Here is a 10,018-nt window from a genome sequence, read left to right on the forward strand (position 1 = left end):
ATGTGAATACACATGCGTATTACCCAACATACATGATACATTTCTCAACATTGTCCACCAAGTGTTTTTGAATCATATGAGATGCAAGCAAATGTGCCCTTAGTGTTTGAGCCTCAAAATTTTCATGGTTAAAATTGAAATTATTTGAATCTATCCATAAAATCATGCACCCATTGTTGAATTATAGTGGCTGGCTTCAATGTTATGCCTTGCTCCTGGTAGTATTCATATAAAAACAAAACTGCCCTGAAACAAAATATACAACTAAGTGCAGGTCTGCTTGGCCCCAAACTATCTCACAATGGTGAGATTGATTCTCATTTGCATTTTTCACATGCAATCAAGCATGAGAAAATGAAGCAAGTGAGATTTGAAAACACATTTGGGACCATTTTACTTCTCATATAATTTTAAATCACATTGTTCACCTTGTGATTTGGAATTATATGATTTTTAAATCATATGGAATGGAACCACGTGTTATTTGAATCATATGAGATGCAAGCAAACGTACCCTAAGTCTCCTTTTTACCTATAGACCTGAAAAATGCCTTCTGGTTATGCCATACCGTATATGTTTGTAATGCCTACATACTGGGACAGTAAACCAACACTGTCAACAGAAACATGATCAAAATAACCACCTTTCACATGCCTCCTCAGATCATTTTTGGGGAAGACATGTAAATTGTTCAATATGAAGCCAACACAACCAATTATAGCAACATCATTCAGTTTTAAAAAAATCAGAGTTTAGCTCCTCTATCCCTTGGAAGCATAAGCTTCATTTGTTATATGTAATAGTATATTATATACAAAGGAAAAGATAAAGAATCCGTACCAAATACAAAAGTGCAGGCTGAGGAGACCTTGTCAAAATTCCAGCAGCTAAAGCACCGACAAGTCCGATCGCATACCCTGAAAGGGCATACCATATGTATTTGCGTCGTTTGACATAACTGGTTTCTACAAGACTGCCAGAATCCCTTTTCCGATGATCGAAACACAAAACCAATGCTAGAAGCATGCCTGGAATAGCCTGTGAAAGGGATAAACTAAACTACCTCAGGTAAGTATGAAAAAAATGCTGAATCCAAGAACAAATCAGGAAAATTCAAGACCTTCCGATACTAAAATGAATAACACAGACAGGAGACCAACAACAGCTGCTCAAAATGCAAATAACTGAATAACATGAAAGTAATAGAAGAATAATGTCTTGCCAATTTATTCTTCTCAACAATTCACACATTGAGCTCCAATATATTATGCTCAAGGTCTCATCCATGCACCATAATACATAAAAGGCATATCTCACTTATGAGGTTAAGATGAAAAGACAAACAGCCTTTTGTTTACACTAAACACAAGAATAATGGTTAAATTGTTAATCAAGCAAGTTATCAGAAAAACAATTGTGATAGCCTTAGGAGAGAAGAACACACATAAGACAATGAACCCATGCACTCACAAGGTTGAAGACCCATCCGTAGAAAGAAATAGGCAGCAATGAATTAAACCTATTTCTTCTCAAATGTTCGTCTCCTACAATTACCATATAGCACATTTCCAAAGTGTAGACACCAGAATCACTAAAAAATAAGTAAAAATGTCAGGACCAAGGCCACAAAAACAAAAGTTTTGCACAGAAGCAAACACTTGGGGACAGGATCCATAGTACATATGCAAATGTGTATGTCAGAGTTATAGTAAAAAGATCTGTGTCAACATCCAGGACCAGTACCACAGCTTGTCTAATGTGCATGGAACAGGAAAAGCAATTTCACTAGTATTTGTTTAGTAACACCATTTGTGCATGTGTATACACAACATTTGTTTATACAGATACATATGGAGAGCTAGTCACTACATACGCATAGAATTTAGAAACAGAAGAAAAAGAAAACATAGAATTTGAAAGCATTTTGTGTTAAGTAGAAAATATTCTTCTGCTCTTGAAATCTTATCAGAATCAGAAATCATGAAATTATTTCATTGAAATGATATTTCATCTATTTTTTTTTCTAAAATCAGCTTTGTCCTTTCTCATAACTATCTTCTGCAAAAAGACTTTTAAGTTAACCCCAGAAATCCCAAAAAGGGAGGAGAAAATAGAAGAAAAGACAATCGATACACCACAAGGAATAAGAAAGCTGATGTTGCTGGCTATCTAAAAAAGATGAAATTGACTGGAAAGACAGAACTTTAGTGTAAAATCAAGAACTTCCTTTTAGGAGGTTCCAGAAATCATGGTTTCAAGAAACGAGAAAATGCAAGGGGCATTGCACACCATATAATTATAATATTGCATGAGAGAATAATTAGCATGTGAATAATTCTCTGATGGATTGAAGTAGTTAGCTATGAGTTCATGTTACTACGATTTCATGGACATGTGCCCTTCCTACTATGATTAAATATGTTTTACAAAGGAAGAGTGATTTGGAGATCAAGGATACCAAGTTTCAGGCAATATAGAGAAACAATGACATGCTTCCACATTAAATTTTGCAATGCAAATAATTCGCAGCTTATAGGTACTACCAATATCAATGAGAAGCATGTTTGGAAAAACAAAAACGCGGATGAGGCCAAATAGATGGATAAACAAGTCAAACAAATTCCATAATTATGTTAAGATTCAAAAACACAGGCATAGAAGCGACATGCATCTCCCAAGCTTGTGCTGTTATGGAGCAATAAACATTTCAGACATTAAACACCTCACTGAAGTAGCAGGAAAAGAGTGTACCATGTCACCAAGGCCAAGCATCATGAACTCCATAGCATTACTACCAGGAACAACTCCACCCATCAAGTTCCTAGGAAAAACAATCTTGACAGGCATCTCCAGTTTCTTGGCTATCAACTGCAGCCCTGGTAAACTTAAACTATCTGCAACTGTATGAACAGGATTTGAGGCCTGCTGGGTTGCTACAGATACCATGACGTTGGCCCCAAAGAACATCTCAGAAAAGAATACCCAGAATATGTCATAAACGAACAGACATACAAGAAGCAGAGCACAAACTTTAATATTAGGCAGCCTAACATGGCTGACAAAAGCAATGCATATTGAAATGCCCAAGACATTGTTCAGTAGCCAGTGCCCAGAAATGAGCCAAGCAAAAACTATACCCGAGCTTACTAAGACAAGTATCCCTCGTGTTCTTGTAAAAGAACGTGAACAGCAACGAGATATGAAGGGGTCCATCAAACCAAACTGTGCCTTGAGATATAATGCATATGGTGACAAGCAAAAGAAGAGTGAGACAGCAGAAGCAATTGCAGTGAAAGCTGTAACCAAGTGTGAAACAGAAGAGAAGAGGTAGAACATCAACAAGAGGCTGCAGGAACTAGCAAGTGGAATCATCAGCGCTTGTGATTTGTCCAAAGTAACTGATGCCTCCGAAAAATCATGGTTCCTCTCCATTTCTTTACCATGAGTCAGTGCTCGTTGAGCAGAGGCAAATGCAACAAGAACAGCTGTGAACACAAGTGCTATTGAAGCTGGTTCTAATAGATATGCTAGTTTCCATAGAGGCTCCATGGTTGTGCGTACTGACGCCTACAACTTTCCAAAAAAAATATGAACCAAATCAGATCTTTCTTGCTTAGCTTCAGCAGCGCTCCCACTTCACCAAAACACAACTACCCCTTCATACCATATGACCTACAACAATTCCTTCCCAGAATTTTTGCTGCAAAGAAACTCGTTTCTTGACAGCATCTCGCCTATAGAAAGATCAACAAAACCAAAAAGATATATTAAGAACAAAATCTTGAACGACGTGTCTGTGCTTATAAAACAAAATGCAATTCACAAAGATGCAGCATCAAACTCTTGAAAAAAAGTTCAGGGAAATGGAAGGGTAAGTTCCATGGAAGAGTGACAAATTGTTGTTTTCTCCGTGCAGATGGGCATCAATCATAACCACCATCTAGTATTGATGTATCTTGTTGGTTGATAGGACACTGCCGCATGTGAACTAAACATAACATAGTATCATACAACTTCTGCAACTTGTATAGCAAAACTAAAATTTTGCATCCAAATGCAGGCAGGCTCTACCAACTAAAGATTAATTCTGGCCAGAACTGTAAAGATAAAGATGGCTAAGGAAGACCTTGCCAAGCCGTAATCTCCAAATAACAAAGTCATATGTTTGCGGTTTACTCGATCTGGACAAGCGAGAAGTGAACAATTCTAACCCAAAATCATCCATCTAAAAAGCATGACATGAATTTCAAAATCACGGAATTAAATTAGCATGCGAGCACACGATTTTCCACACCGTTTCTTTGCTCTCTAACTAAAAAAAGGAAAAAAAAACCACTAAATAAAGAAAAAAAAGGCTAAGTAGATCAGAAACAAAAGAAGAGCAACACAAATTAAAAAAGACCATTACTTTTACCGTTTCCTAGCCCAAAAAATCTTCAAGAACAAAGATAAAAAAAAAACACTAATATCCAAGAAAAACAGAGCGAAGTCACTGCATCGTAAAATGAAAAAAAATAGTCGCCAATAAACCCTAAAAAATTGTAGTTCAAGAACAATCCTCAAGGAAAATTTCTCCCGCATAGCGAAAACTCTACCGAATTGAAATGAATAAGGAAAAATGACAAAAAGAGAAAGAAATTCATGTAGATAGAGAGAATTGAATGAAGAGAGAAACGACGATTCATACCTCCAGATCGACAAAAGACAAAGGGCGAAGCTGCCGCTTCCATCAATGGGGGTGAAATCCGTCGAGAAAGAACTGTTCTCCGGCGAGCTATGGAGAAGAGGGGGCCCGAATTTTCCGGCGGAGGTTCAGAGAGAGAGAGATTTAGGAGGACTCGTTTGGACTAAGATCTTACAAAGAGTAACCCTCTCTCTTCCGCACCCGCATTGTGACTCACTGACTCCCCCTTTCAAGGAAACGTGAGGCCCAGGGTGAAACTGGGTTGGGTAAGGTCGTGTCGGGTCGGATCGGATCGGACATCCAAAACTCGATTTCGAATCGGGCTTAAAAATTGTACTTAAACCCGGCCCACTCTTATTCGGATACGGATTCGGGTTTGAGTGTATCTGAAAAATGTGGATCCATATGGATTAATGAGTTCGGGTATGTAATGAGTTGGATATAATTGTCCGGGTCTTAAATAAACCCCGTTTTTAATGAATAAGAACCATATTTTGATTCGGCTCCGAGATTGGTTAGGGTATGATTGAAAAATATAGGCTCATATGCATTAACGGGTTTGGGTCTTAACAGGCTAGGGTTTCAGGTCAAGTCTCTGTATGATTGGCATTCTAGACGTAGTTAAATATGTAAATTGATAGCAAGTAATTGATTGAGAAACCGAGCATATAACAGGTTTGGGTTTGGGTTTGGGTTTGGGTCAGTTCAGTTTTACATTATGCGGAACTGTTTGGATCAAGTCTAAGCTGGTTTGGGTCTACATTCATTACACCCAAGTCCCAACACGTTGAATCCCTGGGTCTGTTAAAAACGGGTCGGATCTAGTCGACTTGGGTCATGTATACCCAACCCAAATTATATATGAAGGATTTGGCTTATGTCTGCATGCATGGTTTCTTGGTGGTGAATTTGAAAAAGAAGTCCCAAAGATATCCCTTGCCACCTAAAAAAGAAATATGTAAATGTTATAATTCTCTTAAAAACGATTCTCTTTTTTTGTCCTTTTATCTCCTAATTAATGTCAATTATTCTCCGTGTCTAGTAATACTATGCGGCATAGGACACGCAAATACAGTGCAATTGTCAATAATAATTAATTTTAATTTCAATAGTAAATATATTAATTTGTATATATTAAAGTATCAAATATGTATTTTTTTATCAAAATAAACAATTAAAATTTGCCACAAGACCTAAACCAAACAATAGCAGTGGTTTCTCCATGCTAATAGGAAAAATGTGAGTTTAGATTTGAACTAGACCAGTGTAGCAAATATGGATCTAAATTTTGTATGGCAGTCTTAGATACGGTAAAAGATTGTGTTGAAACAAATTTCTTACCTTTAAATAAAAAACATTGATAGGTGCAAATCAAGGAATGTTTGATTTGAATAGGATTTGTGTTTAGGGGATTTAAATGAATCAGATTTTATCCAATATCTAACCAAAATTTATTCCATTTAGTTACATTTGGTAACCCAAAATGATATCCGATTATAATTGGTTGCAGATGGTTTTGATTTTTTGCAACCGAATCCGACAAATATCCGAATCTCTTTAAATATCCGAATCCGTTTACCCAACATCTGGCCACAACCCTACGGGTGTTGGAAATGTGCATGGTTGCTTAAAATTGCATAAAGTAGTTGGGCAGCGTGGTATGGACAGATCTGGTCAGATATCCAACAAAGGTCATAGGTCAAACCAGGGGCTGGGTGGACAAGTGTCCATCCCGACCTGGAAATCCCCAGTAAAGGGGTTTGGGTCAGGGTGGGCGGTGCCCACCCTAACCCGAACGCTGTGCTCCCCCCAAGCCTACCCACCCACCCTAACGTTTGTGCTTCCCCAAAAACGTTTGTGATTTTAGAGAGAGAGTTGGTCTTTTCGTGGACATAGGTCGAGTTTGACCGAACCAGAACCACGTTACATCTTGTTTGTGAGTGTGTTCATTTTTGTCTTGTGTTTGCACCTTTCACAAAGGTCGCTAGTTGTACGCATCTCAACGTTAGACCCCTATGCTCGAGCTGAGCTTGGACTGGCTCGGCTCGAGCTGAACACATTTATATATATTTTTTTCTTTTACAAAACCCATCACGAGAACTCTAAGAAATTAATCAAGCATGGAGTCCTTAATGAAGATGGTTTATCTCATGTAACTCATGTTATAAAAAAGCAAGGCCAACCCTTCCTCTCACCTGATTTTAGAGAGAGAGTTGGTCTTTTCGTGGACATAGGTCGAGTTTGACCGAACCAGAACCACGTTACATCTTGTTTGTGAGTGTGTTCATTTTTGTCTTGTGTTTGCACCTTTCACAAAGGTCGCTAGTTGTACGCATCTCAACGTTAGACCCCTATGCTCGAGCTGAGCTTGGACTGGCTCGGCTCGAGCTGAACACATTTATATATATTTTTTTCTTTTACAAAACCCATCACGAGAACAGGGCTCAGCTTTTATTTGTATCTTCAGCAAACAAAGCTCCTAACCACCAACAACCACCACTTCTTAAAATTTTAAAAAGTCATAAAAACGAGGGCAACATTCATGATTTACTTGATTAGTTCAGAAAATTGAACACCAACTCAATAAATTTGAGAATTTTGATCTCTTCCTTTGCATCTACATTCCACGGTTAGGATGAGGACAACATTCTTGCAAAAATATGAACAAAAATTCATCGGCTGAAAGAGGGAGAGAGAGAAACTTTAGGTTTCAGAAATCAGCAAGGGTTTGATTGTTCACGGCATTGAGAGAGAGACCTTTGTTTCTGACAATGAGGGTTTTTTTTTTTAAGTTCAATGGTATACCAGAGAAGATGAGGGGTAATCAGGTAAATTTATTAAATCTGATCCAACCAAGCTGATTTAAAAAAGGCGGGTGTTTGACCATTATTTTTCAAAACCAAGCACCTATTTGTAAAAAATTTAAAGGTTCGGCAGGTGCTTGTAAATAAGTTAAAAGTTAGGCAGGTATTTATAATTTTTTCAAAAAAAATCATGTTCTACTTTCCATGCTTTTCATGTGTTGCAAATATTTAAATTTTATAAAAAAAATCCAATATTTTTGACCTAATTCATGCACACTGAAGAGTTTGCAAATGCCCACCAAAGTTTTTACATGGGTTAATCAAATTACTCCAATCATAAACTAACTTAGTATTGATCTTGAATAGGGCCGTCAACCCAATGTTTTGAGTAAAAACTTTATTGTCTACATTATCACATGAACCCTTGACATCCACTACACCATGAAACTCAATATTAATTATTTAAAAATAAAATTATATAAAGTTTAAACTTTTTTAAAAAGAATATATTATAAAACTCATAATTTTTTGATATTTTATGAGAAATAACATTGAATTAAGGTTAAAAATATTATTTGAGATTAAGATGAGAATTAATTTATATTTTGAACATTTATTAAAATTCAGAATAAATTTTTAGTGGAGAATTTATTCTGAATCAAGGTTTCAATTTGTAATCAAGTTTGAATTTGAATTCAGATTTAATAAATATGTCTCAAATATTATAATTAGATTTGAGTTTGATTCAAATCTAAATCAAGACTTAATCGAATGTTAATTTAAGTTTTAAAAATATAATAAATTATATTTTTTGTTAAAACTGAATTTATGATTTTAAATTTAGTTCAGAAGTAATACATGTGATTCTTCAGAATATTTTTAATAAATAAATAATAATTTTTACGAGAAAGATGCATAAAAATATAAATTAACTTAAGAGAAATTATAAGAAATATCGTATGAAAACTTAAAGTTGATTTACATCCAGAATCGAATTTATTAAAAAGACTAGAAATTAATAAATTAATTGATAAATTTCATCGAAATAAAGTTGATTATGATTTCATACGAATTTAGGATAACTCGATACGTATGTAACGTAAATTCAATAAATTTAAATTTAGTTTCATGAGTTTAAAATATAATATACAAAAAAAATACTCAAATTAACACTAGGTCCTGCCGACCCTGGTAGAGATCGTTTGAAGTTCGTTTATGAGAAAATATTATTTTTAGAAAATAAATTAAATAGTCTAGATAATGATAATTTTCGTTGAGTATAGAGTATGTAGGACTTAGACAAAATTTTCTAAGTGTAAGAAACACCCCTATACGCCTAAGGGTCTCATTGACCCTATTTAGTTTCAAATTTTCAAAAACTATTTCTGAAAATTTTGAATTAACCTTTAAGAAATATTTAAAATAAATAATTTAAATACATGAAATTTTATAAATGAAATCTATTTATATTTAAGCCTAATTTAGAGTTATTTAATGTCATTTTATCTAATTTCATATTTGAATTTGTAAAGAATTGGATTTTAATTTAATTAGGCATAAAATTAGAATTTAATCATAAATTAAAAAATTTATATGGATTTAGACCTTAAGTTTGGTAGTAGATTTAACTAATGATATTTGGATGAAACCCAATTAAGTTGAATATAATCCATAACATTTAGATCAATTTAAGGATAGATTAGATTAGATATAACTTAGGATATTTTGAATCATATATCATTGGATTAGACCTATAGGGTCGGATGCTTCAAAAAATGTCAATATTATTTCAATAAAAATTATGGCTGATAAGTGACTTATCTAGTAAATTGGAGTCGACCTTGACATTCCTCATTTCGAGGGCATCAAAATCGAAATTTATACACCCAAATTGGCATTGATTTCAGTATTTTATCATCGATTGAAGTTTATGCCTAATTATAGATTGAAAATTAACGTTCTTCAATATTGACTAAATTTTTTTACTGACCCATGTGCGTATGATTAAATCTAAGACCACCATGATGATCTACGTTTTGAGGGCTATCAAATCGACTATTTAAACATTAAATTTTAATAAGTCTTTAGGTCTGTAGGCCTCCCGAAAGGTTACTATGTCACTAGAGTCCAATTAGGGTAAGAAGTCCCTACTTTTCTTCTCTAAAATAGTTAATTTCAAAATTTAATAAGTTAAGACCTATAATTTATTTAGTTATTTTATTAATAAAATATATTAATAGATATTAACCTCTTATATTAGAGATGAGACTCTTGTTTAAGCTCATCTATAAATAGAGGTCTTCATAAGAAGGATTAACAATGTTAGTTCTTTCTCTCTTTCCTATTCTCATTATAATTATTTATCTTCTTCTTCTTTCTCTTCTTTTTTTCTTCTTTCTTGGATCTTTTCCAGCAGCCATTGAAGCTCCTCTAAGATTTGAAAATGTGAAACGAAGGCCGATCTACATTTAAGAACCCAATTAAGGTAAGAAGTTATATACTCTATACATAATTTGAAATTTGTGGGTA

At 34.6% G+C, this 10,018-nt stretch overlaps 1 protein-coding gene across 3 annotated transcripts in view; it reads right to left on the minus strand.

The window, feature by feature from the left end:
• LOC149845121 (signal peptide peptidase-like 1) overlaps nt 1-4,913 on the minus strand; it is a 38,350-nt gene extending 33,437 nt beyond the window's left edge. The window contains exons 1-4 of one of the 3 annotated variants that reach the window (XM_089995525.1): nt 4,689-4,875; nt 3,666-3,735; nt 2,753-3,574; nt 842-1,039 (exon numbers count right to left, since the gene is read on the minus strand). In XM_089995525.1, coding sequence (XP_089851651.1) covers nt 842-1,039; nt 2,753-3,550 — 996 coding nt within the window. In that variant the 5' untranslated portion in view covers nt 3,551-3,574; nt 3,666-3,735; nt 4,689-4,875. Of the gene's footprint in view, nt 1-841; nt 1,040-2,752; nt 3,736-4,688 lie in introns of all 3 variants that reach the window. The other 2 variants (XM_089995527.1, XM_089995526.1) reach the window with 2 other exon arrangements.
• Between the last annotated feature and the right edge of the window lie 5,105 nt (nt 4,914-10,018).

Source organism: Nuphar pumila, chromosome 2 (assembly GCF_984573655.1).
Source record: "Nuphar pumila chromosome 2, dmNupPumi1.hap1.1, whole genome shotgun sequence".
Lineage (NCBI taxonomy): Eukaryota > Viridiplantae > Streptophyta > Magnoliopsida > Nymphaeales > Nymphaeaceae > Nuphar > Nuphar pumila.